Here is a 21,941-nt window from a genome sequence, read left to right on the forward strand (position 1 = left end):
AGCTAAACCAAACAGTCCAGTCAGTCGTATAAAAAAAGCTGGTATTTGTCAAAGCCGAAGCTTAAAACTTGTACACGTAAAGCACATGCAGGCCATATCTAACACCAAAGCCCATCACTCGTTCATTCCTGCATTCCACCCTGCATTTTGTTGTAAATCCCGAGAAAAGCGCGGCCAGCTCTTTGTGGTTTAAACTAACACAACGAACGAAAGGCTTTCTTGCGAACTTTCGCGGTTTCTCCTGACCAATAATTCCCGTATCTGTAATAAATCTTCTTTCTTAGAGTAATTTTATCATACACTAAACTTGCCCTTTCAAAGTCCTTTTCCAGATTTCAAGCATCTTTTTTGTTGCTAAATATTCAACCAATAAAATAACAACAACTGGGTAAGTGCCCCTTTTCGTTTGACTGTTTTACTGATCATTGCTTAATCTAATACTCAGTGTTCGTTTTTTATTGGGGTTGTTGCGTTTTTTATGTTTTAGAAGCTCGTTAGTTTTCTTTTTTTTTTTTTTTTTTTTTTTTTTTTTTTTTTTTGTGGGGTGTTTTTGCTGAAATTTCTTAGAAGATGAAGTTTGGTGAGACATTTATGGAGTATTTACATGGAGATCAAGAGAGGCTTTTGGATAAATACTCTCATGTTGAGTATAAGAGACTTAAGAAAGTACTAAAGAGTTGTAGAACTGGTCAAGCATTGCAAAATTACTGTAGAATTGAACAAGATCAGGAAGATAAGGGGAATTCTTCTTTGTCTCAATTTTGCCAATGTCAATCTTGCCCATGTAAGTTTCCCTTTTTGTTTAAAAGAAGTTATATATAGATATTTGACCATCGATTTCTTTATATTTGGATTTTTCTGTAATTTGTGGAGTTTGGTAATTAGTTTTATGGTCCATATGACTAGACAATATTTTCAAACTGATGACTATTTGAATTTTGCATTTTATTTGAAATAAATATGCATTTCAATTTTTCTTTAATTGAAGAAATTAAGTCCATATTCATTACTCCTATCTGAATGGGCAATTAGTCCTGGTCGAAATTTCCAATAAATTTTGTGGAATTGTCTGAAATTTTATGTTTTCTTGTTAGTATGAATGAAAATATTAATTTCACTCAATAAATTCAATTTTTTGGAATTGAACTCTATATTTCAAATTTATTTATATCAAACAGGGAGTTTTGAACTTATTATCATCAATATTAACCACCACAGTTTTTGGGCTATTCATGGTACATATTTTCAGAGAAATGGCTACAGTTGCAAGTTGAACTATAGTTTGATTTTCACTAGTCCTTTCTGAATCTCTCATTTCATTGCATATATGTCATTTTCTCTCTTAAAAGATTCATAATTGCAACGTTACATGATGATAGTGTTGATCTTACTAATTATAGATAACTTGTTCACTCTGGTATTGATCATAATAATGAAGCTCCCTGAAATTTGTAGTGTGCGATCAATTGTTCTTTACTGAATTGATGAGAGAAGCTTCGGACGTAGCTGGATGCTTTAGTTCTAGGGTTAGAGATCTCCTCCATCTTCATGTTGCTAGAGGAATGCAAAGATATGTGTTGCGGGTGCGTCAGTGCTTCAAAAATGATCAGCAAGCGATGGTAGAAGAAGGGCGGATGTTGATTGAATACATTACAATGAATGCAACTGCAATACGTAAAATCCTAAAGAAATATGATAAAGTATGCATTGATGTAGTCCATTTCTATTTCTTTTGGCGCATCACATTATCTTATATTAGAAGAAAAATGTTGAGAATTTTTCTGTTCATCAATGTAGATACATAGCTCTGTCAATGGCAAGAATTTCAAATCCAAGATGCAGGCGGAGCACATAGAGCTTTTGCATTCACCTTGGCTAATAGAGTTGGGAGCCTTTTATTTGAATTTTAATGGATTAGATGGTGGAGATTTCAATGAATTTTGTGGTCATTTTTCATGTGATCTTAATTCTACAGAACCTGTCATAACACTGATGCTTCCGAATTCAGCAAAGCTAGAATATAGCCTAACTTGTGCTATTTGCTTGGTAAGATATCATCTGTGGTACATTCTGAGGAAAGAAAATATAACATTTTGTACATTCATTTTCCTTTTTCTTATTTTTTTTATTCACTATCTTTCAGGAGACAGTTTTTAATCCATATGCCTTGAGCTGTGGGCATCTGTTTTGCAAATCTTGTGCTTGCTCAGCTGCTTCTGTACTGATATTTGAAGGCCTTGAAGCTGCAACTCCTGATGCAAAGTGCCCAGTCTGTAGAGAGGTTAGTATATCATTAATGTGTATTGACTCTCTCTCTCTCTCATGCACACATGCATATGCACACATTTGTTCGTACTGAATTTTTTAATATTGAATTTGAATTAATAAGTTATTGAGCTGAATGGTTAAGAAGTAGTATCAAAAACTAATTTGCAAATCATTAAGAAGTGGTATATGATATCATTCTATAATTGTAGGAGGCAATTTTGTCATCTAATAAGTTATATAGCTTATTGAATCAGTTCTAGAAAGAAACTTTTTTTTTCAGACAAAATTTGATTTGCTAAATTCAGATAAATAGCTTATTGGTTCAGCGCAAACAAACAACCTTATTTCATTGTTGTCTGAACGAGTAAGTTGAAGATCCATAAACTCTCAATAAGACAAAACAAATAATCCCTTAATGTTTCCTATGCTGCTTATCAGTAGTATATTCCCTTGTCTCTTATGATGTTGCCAACATAATCTTTTGGCTTTCCAGAATATTAAGCTGGTGGTTGGAAGTGAGGTATTGAGAATATATTTTAGTTGCCTATATCCTGGAAGGATATTAAATATGCCTACTGTGACATGAAAAGTATGATCGTTCTTCCAGTAAGGTTCCTATCTATCATCTCTCGAAACAAAGTCCAATTTTTTAAGTAGAGAGAATTTGTGAAAATTTTCTTAATAATCAGAAAAGTCCGTTTCCTCACTTTTGGGCTTGCTATAGTTTCCATCTGACATCCATTAGTCATCTGATTAATTTTCTTTGTGTGGTGCGTGTGTGCATGCATGTATTTGGGACCTGAGCTTGTTGTCCCTCACCCTGCCACATGAGTTCTCCACCCTCAGTATCCAATGTTTTGCCACTGCTCACAGCTATTTTATTACTTTGTTATGCAAAAAATTACTATAATTGGAAAATACATCGTATAATTCTGTATTTGGATGGGGGGCAACAACTATATTTGATGCCCTAGGAAATGGTCAGTGGTGGCACTGGCATCTCCACACTCTAAATTTTGATGGTTTCAGCCAAGCCATTATTTATATCTGGAAATTTCCATTTGGGTCGATAGCAGATGCATGACTCGTATATAGTGCGCAAGCACATGTACAGTTATGCTTAGTTAACTTCCTAATTGATTACTAATTTTTTTAGATTGTTAAATTATGCTCTAAATATTGGAGTTAAGTAGAAAGATATGTGTGATAAAAAAAGTGGATACACAATACTTTCTTTTAAGTTAGGGGTCTTAAGTGGAAAACATTTATGGGTAAGGTAATAAAATTTTTTTGAAGAGTTTACCCCCTAGCCCCCAACGTCCACTATTGTATTGGGAATAGACCAAGTGTGGTAAAATGCTTTTCACTGATGCTCTGCTGTGTGAAATAGAATCTTCTGAGAAACGAACATTTTAGGAGGTTGCAGCATAGAATTCTGGAGATGTGATGTTTTACCTTATCTGTTATGAAAAATATGAACTAGTTATACTTTCATGTGTGATCAATTTATTTTATTCCTTAGACATAATAAAAAAAATAATAATAAAGGAAACTAATTAAAGTTTATCATATATTCTGAAGTAAGTTTTATATGGTTAATGATCTTAATTGATAATCAACTTGAAAGAAATCCTCTGCTATTTTATTCTTATTAAGTGAAAACTAAATATCCAAGAAGACAGATATGTTTAAATTTCTGTCTATATCATTTCAACTATAGAATTTAGTTAAGATTAAGTTTTTCATGTCCAATGTAGGCTGGAGTGTATGCTAATGCAGTACGAATGTTGGAACTAGATCTGCTATTTAAAAAAAGGTGAAGATATTCAGCCGTTGCTTCCTTCTTTTTGTTTGAAAATTCACCATATCTAACTATTAAAAAATCCCTTCAGGTGCAAAGAGTATTGGAAGGAGAGAAGGGTTGCGGAACGTGCTGAGATGGTAAAACAAACCAAGGATTATTGGGATTTACAGACGAAATATGTGATTGGATATTGATCGATCACGAGGCTCTCTTAATTTTTTTTTCTTTATTCTGGAGTATTTGAGTGAAGAAATGATTTCTTTTTCTAGTACTGTTGATAGCTTGGAATTATAGTACAGTTTAGTTTGGCTGAGTTGCTGTTTGAAGGGAAAGAAAACTAATAATTCAAGCTATTCTAGAGAAGAAACTAATAATTTGGCGGTGGTAGATTATAGCTTGTGGTTTTATTAGTGCTTTCTTATTCAGTTTCAGGGCAAAAAAAACTGTGTAGTATTCTATTCGACTCGATTCATTTGTTGCCATGCGTGTGTTGAAGTTCAAGAGTTCAAATTTGACTTTTGCTTTTCTTCATATTTACTGTGAATTCAAAAGAAAAGCATTTTTATTTAAACCATCTGACATTCGAAGCTCACGTGTTCTATTAATTCGAATTTATCAAATACAGACAAAGTATTAATGTAAATAGAAAAGAATAAATTAAATCAACTGTTTAATTTTCAAAGTTAATTTGTTTAATATTAGGGGTGAGCAATGTGTCTGCTTGGTTCAAAATTGAACCGAGATGGAGAGAGGCAAGTAAACTTCCAAGAGCAAAATCAAATCGAAAATGAAATTATTGTCAGAAATGAATTGAATCGGACTAAATTGGCTCGATTAAATCGGTTTATACAGTATTTATTAATCTTAATCCTTACAGGCTTAGCCCTATAAAGACGTGAGCTTAGAAGCAAAGTTGGACTGGTAATAATTGTTCTTCTTTGCATTTCCAACTGGTTAAAAATCAAAACATGGCATTCGCTTCCTGGCTTTTTCGCTTACGTTCTTCTTCCAAAAGAGCCTGCACCAATCTCCGCAACTCCTTTTTCCACAGTGTAGGAGTCCAAAGCACAACCACCACTGAAAATCTTATCGACCCCGCTACCGCAAAACAGCCATTCCTGTTATGGTCAAGTTCTCTGCTTCCTCTGACCCTTGCTGCCACTGCTGGATCGCTCGCCTTCCATTTCCAATCTGAGCCTTCTTACTGCGATGCCTCGAATCTCGATTCTCGGTCCATTCTTCTTCTTCTCCTTGTTTTTAAAATTTTTTGACTATTGCTCTAATTTTGTTAGTGTTGTTGATTTGTAAGTTGTAGATAAATTGCTTCTGCTTAATCTTTTAATGGCGTGACTGGTTATTTCTTTTATTTATCAATATATTTGGCGTTGCAGCATTGGAGGAAAAAGTAGCACAGAGTTTCTGGTAAGAGGTTCCCACAAGAAGGTGCCTCAAGAGCTTATTGATGAATTAAGGGCAATTTGTCAGGTACATCTCTTTTTTTTAAGGGAACAGATTGACATTTAATTGATTGAACTTTAGGAGTCTTGGGCGTTGGAGTAAACGGCATTTGTTTTCTATCTCTTTATGAATGTTAAACAATGTGATAGCTGTAACTAAGCTATTGGGTTGTAGATGGGTTATGACACTATTGGAGTTACAGGATAACATGACAATGGATTATGATGAAAGATACTTCCATGGAAAGCCACAAAACAGTTTTCATAAAGCTGTAAATATCCCGGACGTTGTTGTTTACCCTAGGTGAGGTTGATTCTTGACATTGAAATCATTACTTGGTTTTTCATCATTAATTTGTTCGTTTATTCAAATAACTATTAACTGAAATATTTGTCAATTTATTGATCCTTGTGCTCTCCTGTCAACACAAAAGTGGACACTTTAGAATGGTTAAACTGCTATTTTTTTATGTCACTTATGTTTACCTGAAACTATAGTTTAAAGTATGATTTTCTTTTTCAAGTCAGTTGCCAGCGTACAGTCAGTTACTATTGTGAAGTTCTGGGATTTAACCCCTCGTGTATAATATCAAAATGCTCACTAGTTTGCCACATATGATCATAGGAACTGATGTTGGTGTGCCAGTTAGGAGAAGGCATGGGAGCAGGACTTGAGTAGTTGGTATACGATGGTGGGTACTTGTACTATTGTTTGTGTAGTGATATGGATGGTGGTGATCAAAGTAGAGGGGAATGTAGCAGTTGTAGTAACTATGGGATTGCTGGTGGTTGAAAGAGGATGGGTATGGAATTTATAAACATAAGGATGTAATAGGAGAATAAATTTATCTGTTTGAATTTAGTATTAACAAACAATCTGCAACAGGGTTCTTAACTGGGACTAACTTCAAGTTGGTTCATTTCTTAAACATTAGGAAGTAGTGTTTAGTTGAGAGTCTAAATAAATTTCTTGGATATTTCTAAATAGCTGTATGGAACATAGGATAAAACAACTAAGAAGCTTGTGGAATATCTCATAGGGCCTATTCGGCAACAACTTTTCACGTAGGGTTTAGTATTTTGACTTGGTCAAGACACTATCCCGATTATTTATAGTATTCAGGGGCATAGCATTTATACTAGTGTTTGGAGTTTGAGAAAGCAGTATATCAAATGTTTCTCCCGTAATGATCAATGAAATGCTGGTAAAACAATTAACAACTACTAAGACAGCTCACAGCTGCTAGAACAACTAATTTGCCAAACAGGGCCATGAAGGAATGTATAAAAACTTTTGTTGTATGTTATATCTCGAATCAAGTAAATGATGTCTTGTACCATATAGCTTTCCTTATATATGCACGCTGAGTCAGTTTTGGCTCCTCCAGGTCAGAAGAGGAAGTTTCCGACATTGTTAAATCTTGTGACAAGCATAAGGTTTGAACTCTTCCTTCTCTGTAATTGGTAGAAGGTCATCTATACAGATAAAGTTTTTGTCTTTTAATTGATTATAATTTTTTTCCATCAAAGATTTGGTTTCCTGTTTTGATTGATGTTGCTGAGTATCTAAATTTCAAATTTGGTTCTTGTTGTCGCTGTATATTAATTTTGTAACCATACTATCTTTTTCTGAAATCTGGAATTTGAGAAATAACAATAGAAGGGACTTACATGCAATGAGAAATAACTGTGAAAAAGACTTACATGCAATGATCTTTTCTGTTGGGCTAATGACCAAAGAAACCTAAACCTTTTCAAAGAATTGCAATGATACCCGAATTTTTCATAATGGATTATTTTACCCTAACATTTAAAAATTTATTGCTATTTCTAACCATTTGATTAAAATTGTACCATCATTTTTTCAATTGAGAAGGGAGGTGAAGAGTTATTACTAGAATTGAGTTTGGAGATCGGTGATTGGAAAAAATGGCAAGTATACTAAGTTTTGGTTCATTTTCGATTATAATGAATAGTAATCATTGCAAGAAATCTTTAAAGGTTTGGGAAAATAGTATGTTTCGAAAGGTTTGGGTTTTTTTGGCCACTAAGACTTTTTTTTTGCATAACTGATCACAAATGATATTTGACATGGTAAGCAAGCACTTAACTGGATTAATTTTATCTAATTAGGTCCCTATAGTACCTTATGGTGGAGCGACTTCAATTGAGGGACACACCTTATCACCTCATGGTGGTGTTTGCATTGATATGTCACTAATGAAGGTACATATCAGACAGTTATTTATTATATTTTGTGGCTAATTATTTAGGAAATGCATATTTTCTTGTACTTCACTCCAAACAGATTCAATAATTTCATCAGTCCTGCATTTTTGCATTGACTTGACATGTCACCAATGAAGGTACACATCAAACAGTTACTCCCTCCATCCTATTTTGTTTGCTTGTTATTTCTTTTTTGGATGTCCAAAATGTTTGCAAGGTTTATAAATTTAGACATGTAAATAATTATTTTTCACATAATAACCTTTATAATTATTCATTGAATGAAGGGCTTTTAGTATCTTAATGAGTTATTAAGGGTAAAGAAGAGCAAAATAACTTTTGTTCACTAAATTCTTAATATGCGTGTTTTGTCAAACTATGCAAACAAAATGGGACAGAGGGAGTATTTATTGAAATTTGTGGCTAATCATTTAATAGTGTAATTTTCTGCTATTTCACTCCAATTGTTGAGTTTGATATCTTCAGAGTGTAACTTGTCCTATATCAATGCTCTTCTAATAATACATAAGACCCACCAACTTAAACGAAAGGTAGCAATGTCTGTTCTAGAGGTCACGTACCCTTTCTATAATGCAATTTCTTGTTAATTTACATGAAAAAAAAAGAAAAAGAAATGATACATATCCAAAGTCAACACTGCACTTGATTCCACCAAAAAAGTTGGACAATCTGTTGCGTTACTTTTCTTCCCTGTTCTCCCCCTTCCTCAAACTAAAATTTGAAGTTTTCAGTATGCAATCATGTTATCACTGAAAATGTCCATGTTATAAATGCATCAAGAACATAAATGTCTTTGATATTTATGTTGCACTACTCGATCAAATTTTAGAGTGTTAAGGCACTGCATATTGAGGACATGGATGTGGTTGTTGAGCCTGGAATTGGGTGGATGGAGCTTAATGAATACTTGGAGCCTTACGGTCTATTCTTTCCCCTTGATCCAGGTACAGTTACCTTTCCATTTATTCAATGAAACAAGTTCATTGTCGTGTTGCGATGTGGCTCATTTAAATCGGGAAGTTAACTGAACATGCTTCAAGCTCTTGACCAAAGTTTTCGAGCTGTGTATATACCATATAAATTCATAACGTGAAACTTGGCAATCATTTGTTGTCTTTTGCCCTGAATGCAGGGAAAATAATTAATATGTTGTCTGAAGGTTTTTCTTTTGTTGATTTTGTGATTGATATTGTCATATTCTTCAAACTTTGTTGATGAGCAGGACCTGGTGCAACCATTGGTGGAATGTGTGCTACACGTTGCTCTGGTTCTTTAGCTGTGAGGTCTGCTTCATCAGATGTTATCATTTCATTTTTATTGATGGTACCAAACCGCTAGTTATTTCTTTTAGCAGGCAATATCCATAGCAGAACAAGTATCCTCTCATCCTTGTTCAGCAATCTTCTTTAACAAGTTTGGTATTTTCCTTAGACATACTGATCCCGTTTTTTGTTGAACAACTTATTGGATATGTCCTTAGCATGTTCAGGGCATATGCCATTTTATATATACGGTTCCCATTTGTCTTCTTTGTTTTAGGAAATTTCCTCACTGACAGTAGAGATACATGTAAGCAACAAGTTCAGAAAATTTGCTTTAACGAGTGATCTTTTACACCAGAGTGATGAAAGCTTACGATGCAATACCTTGGTGGAATTCTTGCAATATTTAAAAGTTTGAGGACAGTAAATGCTGTTTGACAAGAGTTTTCATGGCTAAACTAAACACCAGAAATATATATTTTTTTTTCTGCATTTTCGGTTAGCTACATTTATCTGTTTATTTCTTTAATTTATAAATTCATTTGGCTTTAAGTCCCTTATTCTTTATTTGCTGCTTGCCATCAAAATGTTCCTTTAGCTCACAACCGTGAATCATACCTTGTCATTGTGCCTTGTGCAATTTAAATACTTTTGTATGAATTCCAAGTGCTCTTGCCTCAGAAATCAGAGATTTGTTATTCCAAAAGCTCTTTATAAGGACTTATATTGTTATCTCTATGATGCCTTGTGATGCTGTCCTAGTTCAACTTTTATGTGTTAAACAACATTGTGCAGCAATAAACAATTTGCCCAACAAACATTTGATTTGACTAGATTCACTAGTAGTTCATTTGAGTAAATAATGCATTTCTTCTTGACAATTTAGGATCCTGTGCCTTAGATGGTCAGGATCATATGTTTTGTTTGAGTTGCAATTAATTTTTACTTTGATCATGAATCTTTTTCTTTTTCTATTTTTTCTATTTTTTCTATTTTTTCTTTTCTTTTTCATATCTTTTGGTATTGATATTTTTACACGATTCTCTCAACAATAGAAAATAAGTGAACTATCATAGAAACTGTTTAAATGGTCATATTAATTATTGGATTTAATAATTCTGTTTTTAGCTTGTAGGTATGGAACTATGCGAGATAATGTCATTAATCTCAAGGTTTGCTAATTCTCCTTCTAAGTCTGGTTCATTATTTATGACATTCAACTCTCAACACTATTTTTGCTCCAGGTGGTTCTTGCAAATGGAGATGTTGTCAAGACAGCTTCTCGTGCTCGAAAGAGTGCTGCAGGGTGTGTTCTCTTTTCTTTTTTGTTTCAATGAATATGTGAAAAGTAACTAGGCCTTTCCCAAAAAGGTACCAATGAAATTTCGAGGTAACCTCTATAATGATGTGAAATATTGATCCTGATCAAATAAACATAGAAAGGAATGCCAGAAAATTATCGGAAACTATTTTGTTTCTTCTCTTATACTTGTAGATTGTTGGGCTTGTTGAAATTGTGTGCATTAGGTATGATTTGACTCGCTTGGTGATTGGAAGTGAAGGAACCCTTGGCATAATAACAGAGGTCACTCTAAGACTTCAGAAAATTCCGCAGCATTCTGTGGTATCCAGATCCTTTCTTCGCTTGAAAGCTTTTTAAATAAGTAACAATTTGCTATTTTATATGTTTGCTTTCTTTGGATAAATGGGAATGTATGATCAAATTATTCTAACTTAGTAATAATTTGCTTTGTTATGTTTTTGCTATTCTATGTATATTATATAAGATTCTAGTCCATAACTGTCTAGACTGTAGAGGCAGAGCATATGTTACTTGTGCGTATAGAACTTGGATGTTGTTAAAATATTTTATTTTATTTTTTAAGTTTTTGTCTTATAAGCAGAAGAGTTCATAAAACATAAGAAAATGATTGACTTTGGATGAACTATTAAACCATGCATTTTATGATAGCCATTAACAAGCAAAGGAACATTATTTCTTATTAGTAAGTGCTCAAAGTTTTCATGGTTCTTAATGCTCGTATCTAGTGAACTTTAATCATTTCATGGCATGAAAAATTGCAAATATCTGCTGGAAAATATTATTAAGTTCTGTTTAAGAGAGCATTAGAATCTTACCGAAGCCATTTCTTAAATGATGGTTATTTTTGTGTTGTGTCGAACATTTATGCTCTCGAAATCAGCATTACTAGTCGACTGTAAATTCTTAAATCTGACGTATTTTTTGCTTCATTACAAAAACAATGCAGGTTGCAATGTGTAATTTTCCTACTATTAAGGATGCAGCAGATGTTGCCATTGCCACTATGCTGTCTGGCATACAGGTGGGAGTAGGACTTCAAATGCAAGTTTTGTTCAAGGATTCATTCTATTTATATCCTTTCTGGTTGCTTTAGGTATCAAGGGTGGAACTTCTGGATGAGGTTCAAATAAGAGCTATAAATATTGCCAATGAGAAGAATTTACCTGAAGTTCCTACTCTGATGTTTGAATTCATAGGCACAGGTGAGCCATGATGTCCCTTTCTTCTGAAGTATATCTTTTTTACTCAGGGTATATTGCATTATAGGTCTTCTTGTGTGCTCATATTAGAAATCAGATAACTTTTCCCGACAATTGGAATGCCCAATGATGTTTTGGTTTATTCACAAGAATTATGTCAGTTATTGACATATATGATTCCTTTTTGCATGTCAAAATATATGGTACTTATAAAATGACCTTTGAAATACTGTACGCCTGAAGGGACTTCTCATTGGGGGGGCGCTGGGGAGTGGGCGGGATGGGGGGTCCAGTGATTATTTTGATAATTTTTACTATATTTTCTATATTATGCTGGTCAAAATTGGGTATTTTGGAGGATAGATATATGTTTTGTATCAATATCTAGAGATGTGTAGGTGAATACACGCAAACAAAACAAACCTAAACTTATTATCTAATAAGATCAAACTTTTCGCTTAATTAAATAGGGTAGGCCTGCAAATTTAAGAAAATTCACTCCTACTATGTAATTATGAGCAAACTTTTAGGATGAAATGCAATTCATCTTGTTATTTCTTGGTTGTCTCAATCCATTATTCTGATGGATGATTTTTAATCACTTCGCTTTTTGCTTGGCATATGTTAGTGTTGATGGATCATGGTTAAAAATCCTGAACTTTGTCAAATTTTTCAAAAAAAAAAAAAAAAAGATATAATTTTATTAATTATAGCCATGAATTCTGACGTTCGTAACTCTTGTTGGCTATTTTTTACCTATTAAACTTAATTGGAAAAAAAAAGAAGTATGTGTTTTTACTTATTTAAAATGCAAATAATGCAAAATGTTAATTTTCTTAAGTTTTAAAAGTATTTGCCTTACTTATTTAAAATGCAAAATGTTAATTTTCTTGAATTTTTTCATTTTCAAATTAAGATTTTTTTTTTTTTGTTTTACCAACCATTGCAAAATAATAATAATAATAATAATAATAATAATAATAATAATTTAAATATAAAAAAATTAGCACCTTATATTTATTGAAATTATAAAGAAATATATTCTTTTCCATGTTAGTTTTTATGGGGGCTCCATTGTATTATTACAACGTCCTTGCTAAATTGGTTACAATGTTATCAAAAATAAAGTTCAGGGTGCAACTGATAAAATTAAAAATTTGGCCGAAAGTGAAAAAATTGACAAATTAGAGGAGGTCTTTTGACGCCAAAATAGAAACTTAAAACTATTTCTACAAACCCTGCCAGGCTATTCCAAGTTTCTGAAATGCTGAAAATTACTGAAGTTTCCCAAGACTTGACTGTACCAGCAACTGCTTAATTTGAGTAGACAAACAAAAAAGGTGAAAAAAAAGACTTTAAAATGACAAGAAAGTACTCTATCATATCCCAAATAAACTCTATATTAAGTCTAGATCATAATTCTAAATATCTTTAACTCTTAATCTTGTTTTGCCGGAGATTCTTGTTGTCTGCATCATACTGTCCAAATAATTACCTTTGTTCATTTCCTCATTACATGCAAAACCATTGAAATTTCATAAATATATTCTCACTTCCCTCTGCAGAATTGCAGTACCTGAGGGTTGGAACACAACTTTACCAACGGAGGTTCCTTTTTGTAGGAAAATAATGATTGTTAGTATGCTGTCTATCTGGATTTAGGAAAAGAATAGAGTGAGTATGATGTAATAAATAAATATGCTACGATACATATAGAACTACAACTAGGATTGCCAGCTTATCATAATAAGGGAAGATATAAGACAATAACTGTATTCTCTTTTATATTATATGAACTTAATGATTCATTCTTCTGAGGGAGGAATGAAATTGCTTATTCTTGCATTTCCTTCTGCCTTTACAAGTGTCCTTCTGTGCATCCTTAATGAGTATCATTTTTTTCTCTTTCATTAAAGAGATTCTTTTAGCTTTCTCTTCTCATTTTACCTGTTGTGATTCCTTTTATCTCCTTACAAGTGTTCTTGTCTGCATCCTTAATGCGTATCATTTTTTCTCTTTTATCAAAGGTATTTTTTTAGCTTTCTCATCTCATTTTACCTGTTGTGATTCCTTTTATCTCCTGTTTATTGTTTATTAGAGGCATATGCACGTGAGCAAACACTAATAGTTCAGAAGATTGTTTCTGAGCACAATGGCTCAGATTTTGTGTTCGCAGAGCAGCCTGAAGCTAAAAAAGAACTTTGGAAGGTAGAGCAACTTGAATTATTTTTTATTGTTAATTCTTGTATTAGCTGCTGGTAGTGCTTAATTTGATAACTTCCCTTTGCATGTGTATTAGATATGAGGCTTTGCTCTTAAGAAAATGCTCTACTGTACAGCAGGACTAATCTCTACTTTTGTGCGTCATCCTTTTTTTCTTTGTTATGTTCTTTGCATTTAAAATTTCAGTTTTATCTTTTATGTTCTTTCTTCAGCTTTTTCTTAAACGGTGTGGATCTGTTCCATGCTTCTTCTGTACTTGGCTTATGCTTCCTTGTGTATTTTTCAATTAATTTACTTGTTAAAAAATAAAATGCATTTGCATGCTTAGCTTTTACTCAGAACACATATATCTGTCTAGTCATTGGTTCTTGTTTTGGGTCTGGTCACCTAAAACCTCCACCCAGCATCCCATTGAATGCCAGGTGAGTTTCCAGTATCTCATACAAAAATGAATCCAGTCTTGAAACTCACAAGGAGACCTAGATCTGGGATATTAATTTTCTGCGGCCAAACTTTTTTGAAGGTCCTATCCCAGTGCCCATCAATCCCATCCTGATGGTTTCTATTCTTCATGTCTTATCAATACTTCCAATGCAATTACTGATTTGTTGATGAGCTTCCTTAGTCAGAGACTTGATCCAAATAGTGGTAATATTTAAGCTTTGTGATAAAACTTCTCGGTTTACTGCAGATAAGAAAAGAGGCTCTATGGGCTTGTTTTGCAATGGAACCCAAATGTGAGGCAATGATTTCGGTGAGTTGTTATGAAGAATGTCAATTAAACATCTTAAATTCCCAGTCATCCTATCTGTTAACATGTATCTGTTTCAACTTTTTAAATGGTTAGTATTTCAAGGATCAATTTGTGCTGTAGTTTGTTATGGGATAAGGTGGTGTTTCTGGCTCCTATATGGCCATGTGCTTTGGGCTTTAGAGTGGTCTCTTTGAATGTTATTTGACTTGATTGGAGAGCATTTCTGTTTAGCTTCTGCTTATGTTTAAGTTGGTAGCTGTCATTTTAGTTGTTTAGGACGATTCCTTATCATCCATGTTAATAATCTCCTCTTGGTTCTTTCTCAACATATATTTTATATATATATGGTATTGAGAGAAATCTGCCATGTTCACAAATAACCATACCTTCCTTCACTTAGTTAATTGATTACTAATTAACACTTTACTTTAACCTCTTTTTCCTTTGGAAAAAATTACATTTTTCATTTGACAAATAGCAGTCTGTACCTTTCTAAAATAGAGGAAATATTACTTTCTAAAGCTTGCAGAACAACTACAGATTCTTGTTTACAAATTATGATATACTCCTCGTAGAATGAAGTTTCCATGAACACTCCATCAGGTTATCCTTGTTCCATTTCTCTAACCTGATTTTATGCAGGATGTGTGCGTTCCTCTATCGAAGCTAGCAGAGTTAATATCAAGCTCTAAACAAGAGCTGGATGCATCACCTTTGGTTTGGTATGCATTCTTTGAGTAAATATATCTTCTACAGAATATACAAGTTTAACTTGTTTATAGTTATGCAGTTCATTGAACTGATGTCTTGATGTTATTCCTTCTCTGTATAACAGCACAGTTATTGCTCATGCTGGTGATGGAAACTTTCATACTTTGATCCTTTTTGACCCAAACCAAGAAGACCAGAGGCAAGAAGCAGAGAGACTTAACCAGTTAATGGTTTATGCTGCTTTGTCAATGGAAGGTACCTACTTCCGGACGCATATTGTGCTTGCCTTTTGTTGGACAATGATTCCTTGAGTACTTAAGAAGCTATTTGTCAATGATGCTGCAAAAAGAGGAAAAAAGAAAAAACACCAAGTTACTCCTTACTTAAACACTTTCATTTTTTTTTTTCATGGCAGGAACATGTACTGGTGAACATGGTGTTGGCACGGGAAAAATGAAGGTATTTTACTTGTTTCCATGAACTTGTACATTTCATCTTGTTAAAAACTGATGCAACTCCATTGCTCATTTGTTAATAGATTTACTATAACGACAACAGACTTTCATCTAGCTTATTTCTGAACTTATGTTTTCATGCCTTGAGATCAACATAATTATATACAATCACTGAATCCTTGGGCCACGAGAGCATAGAGTGTTAGCCTGAAATATGAAGCTTGAAATTTATGAATTTTGAGCTGAAATTGATTTGAACCTAACCATTTTATGACTCGAGTCAATTTAACATTATAAGCCCTTTCTTGGCTTTGGTTTTATCCAATATGGGAGAAAGTCCAGTGTCCAACAAAAATCTTTTATTTAGCCAACTATGCTAGGACATTTATGTATTATTACATTATAACCATTGGACATTGTTACGTAATAAATGTTTCAGGGGATTTCTTTTTATATCTGTATTAATTGGTATTGTGTGATTCATTTATGCTCAGTATCTTGAGAAGGAACTGGGAGTGGAGGCCTTGAAGACAATGAAAAGAATTAAAGCAGCTTTAGATCCAAACAATATCATGAACCCAGGAAAACTCATTCCGCCCCATGTTTGCTTTTAAGAGCACCTTTTGGTGCACCTAGCTGGCACATCCTTGTCAGTTCTTTGTAAGAGCTTGTATTACTGAGGTAGGTTCCTAAGCCCATCTGTACCATTTAGAATATCTTGTTTGGGCCCTACTTATGGAATCTATTTGACATACATGAGGTTATAACAGGCCAAATTAGTGGTCAGTACATCCTTGAATTTGTATTATTCACATTTTGCTGAGACAACCTAACATCTTTTGGTTCATGCTTGTTTATCTTTTTCTTTCACATCAAACACATACATGATCGACCCTAGAAAATGTATCTAGATTGTACATTTTGACAATCCTACATTTTTGCTGCTGTTAGATGAGGACGAAATATTACGAACTATTTTGATAATTTGTATTGATTGACTTTTTAAAGTTTTTTTACTGTAGATAAACAGAAAAAGTAATTCAGTTTAATTCTAAATTGGATGATTATTTAACTTTACGCCTTCATGAGGATTTGATTCTGTGAAAAACTAACTGTGCAGTCTACACTCTAAAGGGAGGCTATGTCTGGAGGCTGCAGGTTTGATGAATTTCCTTTGAGGTTAAAATTAAGTGCGGATTGTGCTTTTTCCAGCCAAACCAATATTTAGGTGCTCAACGCAAGGTTGGGTAATTTGGTTTTTCCTATATGAAAAAAAAAAAAAAAAATGCCTTGATGTTGGGTAATTTGGTTTTTGAACAAAATACTGACAATTGAAGGATCTGAGGGTAAGTGTGAAGTATAACTTGGACAAAAAGAAAAACAGGAGAAAAAAAAGAAAAAGGAAAAAACTTTTGGAGAATCGTTTGGCTCTTTCGCCTTAAAAAAGCAAATTTTAGTGGTCTCCAACCTACATTTTCAATGAATTTTTCTTTTCAATAACCCTTAAGCGAAAGTTTGGTCGGAGTGGAAAAGATTTGGATCCCTTGAGCAAGTAGTTAAGTGTTTGATTACTGTGAATGAAAAAAATCTCTGCTGGGAGCGATTCCCTGTTATGGGTCACATGCGAGGCCAGTAAGATCAGACTAAGTCTAATGGCCAGGGACAATAGTGGAAAACACAATCAATTACGTGTAGTCATAGGTACTGTTGCTGAACAACATAAAATTCATGTTCATTTCTTCCGACTCTGCTGCTGTTTAAGTTTTCTGCCAAAGCTTAATACTTGAAAGTGTTACTGTAATATCAATCAAGTATCCAGGATGCTTTGATTTGCAGAGGAAGATAAGATAAGGTGAGTGTTCAATACACGACACAGAAGCTGATACAAAAGTTACTAAGCCGCTTTTCTTGCGTTTGTCATCATTTGTAGGCAAAATCTATAGGCCGAACTGAACACTGTGCATAAAGATCCTGACTGTAACCAGACATTTGAACTTTGGTAAGTTCTTGGATTTGAAATGTTATAAGATTTGCATTACGGCACAAGACTGAGTGTGCAGTGATGACTTTACCTGAAGATAAGGCCACTGAGGCTTATCGAAAAGGACTTGAAAGAAAGTAGCCTCCCAATATGTTAGCAAGTGGTGAGAGGCAAGAGAGTTAGTAGAGAAGTCAATTGAATAAGAAGACAAAACGAGGGTAGGACAAAATGCAACCAAATGTCCTTATTGAAAGCTTTTTAAAAGTTGTTTGATTGATTTTCTTTTTTTAAAATATTCAAAGCTCTTTGATATCTAAAGCATCAAATGATTCCTAGATGGAAAATCATTTTGCATGCGCATTTCCATACAGGAAAATGCTCCTTGTTTTCAGATTTTCTTTTAGCAGCTATATGGCTGTCGTGGAAGAAAACACTATTTGAAATCGTGTAGGGCTAATGCATTTCTATGAATTATTACAGTCTGATGTGATACTATATAGTTTTCATGCCCATTATTTATAAAAGAAAACTGCATAAAATTATTAAATATTTATTAAATAATTGAATAATGTGAAAATTATTACAATAAAAAATTTTATTAGCCGCATTTCAAATTAATATTTTATATGTAAAAGTTAAAAATTCTAAAATTTGTTGCTACATGTGATATGATGGATTCCTTGCAAAGTCCGAAAGGTTTTGAGTTTCACCATTTTTTTGAAAAGAAGATTATGACAAATAAAATAAAGTTACATTAGATGATAAGATAAGTTTACAGAAAAAGGTGTATAAGTATTATTTTAATTTTAACACTTTATCAGTTTATTTCCATAAAATAATTTGATGGAAAATAATTTACTGAAAAATATTTTTCAAATGACTTATTTTCCATTGTTTGGTTGTAATATTGAAAATTAGTTAAAAATATTAAAGTCTTTATCTCAAAAGATAATAAAAAATATTAATAATAATAGAAATTTTATAATTTAAAAATTTTATTGTTAAATGCAAGAAGAACGTAAAAAAAATGTAAATTATGAAAGGGTCGGCGGCCAGTGGTGGTGACCACCGGCGGCTGGTGGAGGTGGCCGATGTGGTGGTGGTGGCCGATGTGGTGGTGGTAAGTGGTAAATGATGACCAGTGGTAGTGACTATAATGATTAATAAATTAAAAAACGAAAGGATTTATAAGGTTTGTCAATTTTCGAAAAATGTTTTACTTTCTTAAAAAATGGGAAGTTATTTTTCTTAAAAACTAACTTAATTTTCATTTGATCAGGAAACTATTTTCCTAACTTATTTTCCTAAACACTCCAAACAACGGAAAATTATGAAAAATATTTTCCTAAAAATTATTTTATGGAAATAAACAAAGCCTAAATGAGTTTGCTTTTTTTGTTCAATAAAAATATTTTTTTTGTGTGTTTACTCGTAAGTATTTTTTTGGATAAATCTAATTTCGTTTTAGAGATGTTCCATTTTTTAAGTGTTTTTGCGGAATTAAATTTCTAATTTTGAAAAATCATCAGTACATTGAAGGATATGTTATTATAAGGTATTTTTATGGGTAAAAATATATTATTACTATTTATAAAATATGAGTAAAGGATTTATAGTATGACCGTTATTATTTATTTTTCATCAATGATTTGTCCCATAAGCAAGCACAAGCAGTCAAAATTGTAAAGTCTCCGCTCCCCACAAAGCCAGACGCAATCCGAGATATGCGTTGTGTTGTTTCAATTTTAAGCTGCTGCTCCGCGCGAAACAAACCGTCCATCTTTCAGTAATCGCTCCTTGTTGTCGCTTGTGCCTTTCTTTCAATAGGAAGTATTTATGTTCCCGCCAATTTAGCTGGTCCTTAATACCCCTCAGCAAACACTCGTAGTTAGGGGTATAAACAAGTCGAGCTCGAACTTGTCTGGCCTGAAATTTAACTTGATAGAATTTAATTCAAATCGAACTCGAATTTTAAATTAATTTAAAATTTAAATCCAACTCAGAAAAATTTTAAACTCGATTTTGGCTTGAGATTTAATACTCGAATAAGTTTAAAATAAATATTATACATATATATTTATAAAAATTCAATATGTTTAATGAGCTTTCAAATTGAATGATATGCTCGATGAGTTTTCAAGTTGAATATTATTAGACTCGAGTTCGGCTAGTTTGCTGACGATCCGGCTCAGGCTCGAACTCGAACTCAATTCGAGCCAAGCCTTTTTGAATTTTTTTCAAGTTATGTTCAAACAATTGTGTGAGCCGGCTAAACTCATTTACACCTCTATAAGTATTATTACACTTCAGTTTGAAGTAGATATTCATTACGCATTGCCCATGGTCATCCCTAATCACCGAACTCAACAACTCTCTATTTTCTTGAGTTGTGTTTTCTAATGGTTAAAGAAAAGATATTATTTATAAATAAACTTTAGATGAAAATAAATTAAGTGATTATTTCAATTTTTTCTTTCTATATATATGTGAAAAATAAAATAAAATACTAAATAAAGAGGAAGAAATTTTCTTGTTTATATATATATATATATAAAGACACACATCTATAGATGTAGAATTTAGGTACTATTAGTTTAACGTTTGTAAAAATAAAATACTAAATATTTGGTTTTATCTTTTTAATCTTTTATAATCTACTGATGTGACTTGCATAATAAAGGAGTTATTGGATATATCCAATTGAACATTGCACATATGAAGCATCAATGTTTATCATTTATCCAAATGAGTTATTGGATATATCCAATTGAACATTGCACATACGAAGCATCAATGTTTATCATTTATCCAAATCAATTAGTGTGATAAGTTTAATTCATCTTTTCACATATCCTAAAATAAACGGAGAATGATATATTTTGAATTTAAATCTGAAATCACGTCCACTATAAAAAGTTAGTGAATATATTCAAAAGGAAAAATTAACTCTTGCTAGTTGTATAATTTATAATATTATTTTAATTTATCAAATCTTTCATGAACTTTTTTAATATCAAATTAATATTACCAACTAATTTTTACATATCATTAAACAATTACTGAAACAAATAATATTCATAACACATTGATTATTAAACAATCATGCATCCAAAACGAATAAAAGAGGGATAGCTTCCACTGTAACACCCCTTCCCGGTCCACCCGTTAACCCGAATGAACCGAGTCGAGATGCTACAACACTGGTTGACTGTATGATTAGACATGCTGATATCATAATACTGAATATTTATATATATATACCGATGCCGTTTACATTACTAGTGTACTGAATATTTATATACATTATACAAGTGTTCAAAATGAGATGGGCCCAACTGTGTGCCCTGTACATGCCATGAAAGAATAATAAAAGATACATTTCAAAATAGGGAGCTACCCTGAAGACCGTGTCTTCTACAGATGAACTGCTGCAGTTGTACGCTGTCGCTCTATAGACCAGTCTCAAAACCTGCGAGTTAAACAGGTAACTCGCTGAGCTATTACAGCTCAGTGGATATCTCAATATAGAAAGACATAATTAAGCACACATATATGCAGAAAGAATTATGTAAGTACATATAATCACACATAACATACGGCTTTCATTTCACCTTGATGATCTTTCTTACTGTTTATTTTACTGTCTGATTCATGCAATAGCAAGTTAAAATATATGTATGGCTCCATAAGGTTATAGTGAAACCGAAGTGATAAGATAAACTGTATGAAACTGGATGAAACTGTATGCTATAGGCCCCGAACCGGATTCGCCTATGCCAATATTGTCCGTTTTGGTGCCCCTAACCGGATTTGCACCGCACGGTTTAATCATATCCACTCAACGGCCTATAGCCGGAGTTCCAAACTGTATGGGGCGCAGATCTGCTATTCTATGTCGCGACATAGCCTTATCTACATGGTTTCTACCTAACCTCAATGGAGCTTAAGATTAGCATGTCAACAATGTAACACAATAGCACATAAATGGTTTCACAACGTCATAGTTCATCATATTGATTTGATTTCACACCATATAAATGCTTACATGTTGTTTTAATCCATGTTCTTATATTATATTTTTGTTTTACAATGATTGGATGCATGCATGTTAAGCAAAGGAATGTAATTGTATAGAAAATGAAGTCCAAAATGCATGAAAACACAAGTCGCGAGCGCGCAGGGAAAAGTCGCGAGCGCGAGATGCTTCCCAAGGAGAAGTCGCGAGCGCGTCTTTAAACCTCGCGAGCGCGAGA

At 33.1% G+C, this 21,941-nt stretch overlaps 2 protein-coding genes across 3 annotated transcripts; both read left to right on the forward strand.

The window, feature by feature from the left end:
- The first annotated feature begins 31 nt into the window (after positions 1–31).
- LOC105648979 (SPX (SYG1/Pho81/XPR1) domain-containing protein / zinc finger (C3HC4-type RING finger) protein-like protein) lies at positions 32–4,603 on the forward strand. 2 transcript variants are annotated; one of them, XM_089717670.1, is made up of 7 exons: positions 32–388; positions 488–784; positions 1,456–1,700; positions 1,798–2,046; positions 2,144–2,281; positions 4,026–4,084; positions 4,161–4,603. In XM_089717670.1, exons 2-7 carry the CDS (start codon positions 571–573, stop codon positions 4,264–4,266), a joined length of 1,011 nt encoding a protein of 336 aa, XP_089573796.1. In that variant the 5' UTR covers positions 32–388; positions 488–570; the 3' UTR covers positions 4,267–4,603. The 2 variants fall into 2 exon arrangements, with proteins under 2 accessions (XP_089573796.1, XP_012090881.1); XM_012235491.4 differs by having other exon boundaries at positions 32–784.
- Positions 4,604–4,859: 256 nt separating this feature from the next.
- LOC105648980 (FAD-linked oxidases family protein) lies at positions 4,860–16,554 on the forward strand. Its single transcript, XM_089717669.1, has 18 exons — positions 4,860–5,303; positions 5,464–5,557; positions 5,733–5,833; positions 6,918–6,966; positions 7,663–7,755; positions 8,609–8,723; positions 9,002–9,062; positions 10,177–10,213; positions 10,286–10,347; positions 10,569–10,665; positions 11,312–11,386; positions 11,459–11,567; positions 13,663–13,772; positions 14,479–14,541; positions 15,184–15,263; positions 15,377–15,507; positions 15,668–15,711; positions 16,202–16,554. The coding sequence occupies exons 1-18, from the start codon at positions 5,041–5,043 to the stop codon at positions 16,319–16,321; spliced, it is 1,704 nt and encodes a 567-aa protein (XP_089573795.1). The 5' UTR covers positions 4,860–5,040; the 3' UTR covers positions 16,322–16,554.
- Positions 16,555–21,941: the final 5,387 nt, after the last annotated feature.

The sequence above is a fragment of the Jatropha curcas genome, chromosome 2 (assembly GCF_041381405.1).
Source record: "Jatropha curcas cultivar XTBG-Jc1 chromosome 2, XTBG_Jcur_1.0, whole genome shotgun sequence".
In the NCBI taxonomy this organism is placed as follows: Eukaryota; Viridiplantae; Streptophyta; class Magnoliopsida; order Malpighiales; family Euphorbiaceae; genus Jatropha; species Jatropha curcas.